General features: G+C 41.7%; 1 protein-coding gene across 1 annotated transcript in view; it reads left to right on the forward strand.

Annotated features, from left to right (window-relative positions):
- LOC111667222 (syntaxin-binding protein 4) overlaps window positions 1-1,609 on the forward strand; it is an 80,274-nt gene that overhangs the window by 75,104 nt on the left and 3,561 nt on the right. The window contains exon 18 of the mRNA XM_023422862.2: window positions 1,307-1,423. Coding sequence (XP_023278630.1) covers window positions 1,307-1,423 — 117 coding nt within the window. The remainder of the gene's footprint in view (window positions 1-1,306; window positions 1,424-1,609) is intronic.

A 1,609-nucleotide genomic window follows, 5' to 3' on the forward strand; every position in this document is an offset into this window, starting at 1 on the left:
CCTCCACCCTCCTCCGTCACGAGCCGGAGGCCTGCAGCTGGCTGCCTGCGTTCGTAGCCTCATCTCCGTAAAACGCATCAAGCCGCATTTCAAACAGCCTGAGCCTCTGAGCTTCTCCTCTGTTCTCACCAGCCGCTTTCATGAAGAGAAAGGCTTTATATTTGTTTCCTCTGGCTCTGAGCTTACTGCCTCTCTACCTGTGGCGTTTCATCTCAGGTGCTAAATCCTCTGCTGCCTCACAGGAATCAGCTGTGAGACAAAGCAGTGCCCAGAGATGAAGAAGATAAGAGAATAATGGAAATGAGGACAGAGGTCTGAAAGCTCTTCACCAAAAAAATGACAGCTACTGCAACACATGGTCACATGGTCAGATGAGTTTAAATATGTCATCTGATCAACCACTACCTTCCTCCTTCTTCCCTCTTCTCTTTTATTCCTTTCCTCCTTCCTTCATTTGTTCTCTTTCTCCAGACAGAGCAGATTCTGTGGAAATTCAAAAAAATCAAGTTGAAATATTGTAAAAAAAAACATTTTTATGCTCACCTCAGATTGTAAAGGTTAGTGCAACAATAAAACCAAAATGTGAATAAATGATGCAAGAGAGGTTTAAGTTCCAAACATCAACATGGAGCGATGATGAAGAGACTGCACCTTCCTCACATTAATATATGAAACAAACATGTTTTCCATCGTTAGTGCTTTGACCGGAGATCTGTTAATCACCACCTCTTCTTCTTCCGTGGTTTAATGATATATTGTTCATCTAATATTCACACAACAGTAGCTGATGAGGATGTATGTCAATTTTCAAAACTTTCCACAACATTTGGAAACTTGACTAATAAAGATGCAAATGAAAAACATACACATATTTATTGATTCACCTGTTAATGAACCTGAGTCTCCTTTCCACCACACCTCAACACATAGAATTAGTTTTGACTTCAGAGTTTCATCAGTATTGGTATCAGTATAGATAATGTATTGATATTGTATCAGTATTTGAAAATGCATGGGTGTTGATATGAGCAGAGACACAGTCTCCTTCCACTAAACATCTCTGCTTCACTCTGTTGTTACAGAGCAACTGTTCCACTGTACAGATACACTGGATATTGTATTTACAGACCTTTAGTTGGTTCACGTCTCACAGTTACAGTGAAAACCATGTGTTCTCTAATGAGAACATGTCTTCTTCTTAAGCAAAATAAACCATTGGAGCTGAAACATGCTACAAGTGCACACACACACACACACACACACACACACATATTATTGAGTGGGCATGTGTGTGTGTGTTTGTCAGGAGGACGTGCTGGAGCTGAACAGGAGGCTGACGACCTTCGACTGTCAGCTGAGGAAGTCTGAGCTGAGCAGGAAACACCTGGAGATCTCCAACAAGAAACTGCTGGGCTTCGCTCAGGTAACAGCGGATTTATACTTTATATTGTATTATAATGTATTATACTTCATAAACTCCTTGGCGATCAGCATGTGTCCTGTCAGTGCAGACTGACACTGCGTCTCATTCTGTGGACTCAGCAGACTGAGCCCATCAGCAACATCTATGGCAGCTCTAAATACTTCATGGAGATATGGAGCCAGTCTG

This window comes from Seriola lalandi, unplaced genomic scaffold (assembly GCF_002814215.2).
Source record: "Seriola lalandi dorsalis isolate HSWRI2012SDOR001 ecotype SW California unplaced genomic scaffold, Sedor1 jcf7180002054686, whole genome shotgun sequence".
Classification (NCBI taxonomy): domain Eukaryota; kingdom Metazoa; phylum Chordata; class Actinopteri; order Carangiformes; family Carangidae; genus Seriola; species Seriola lalandi.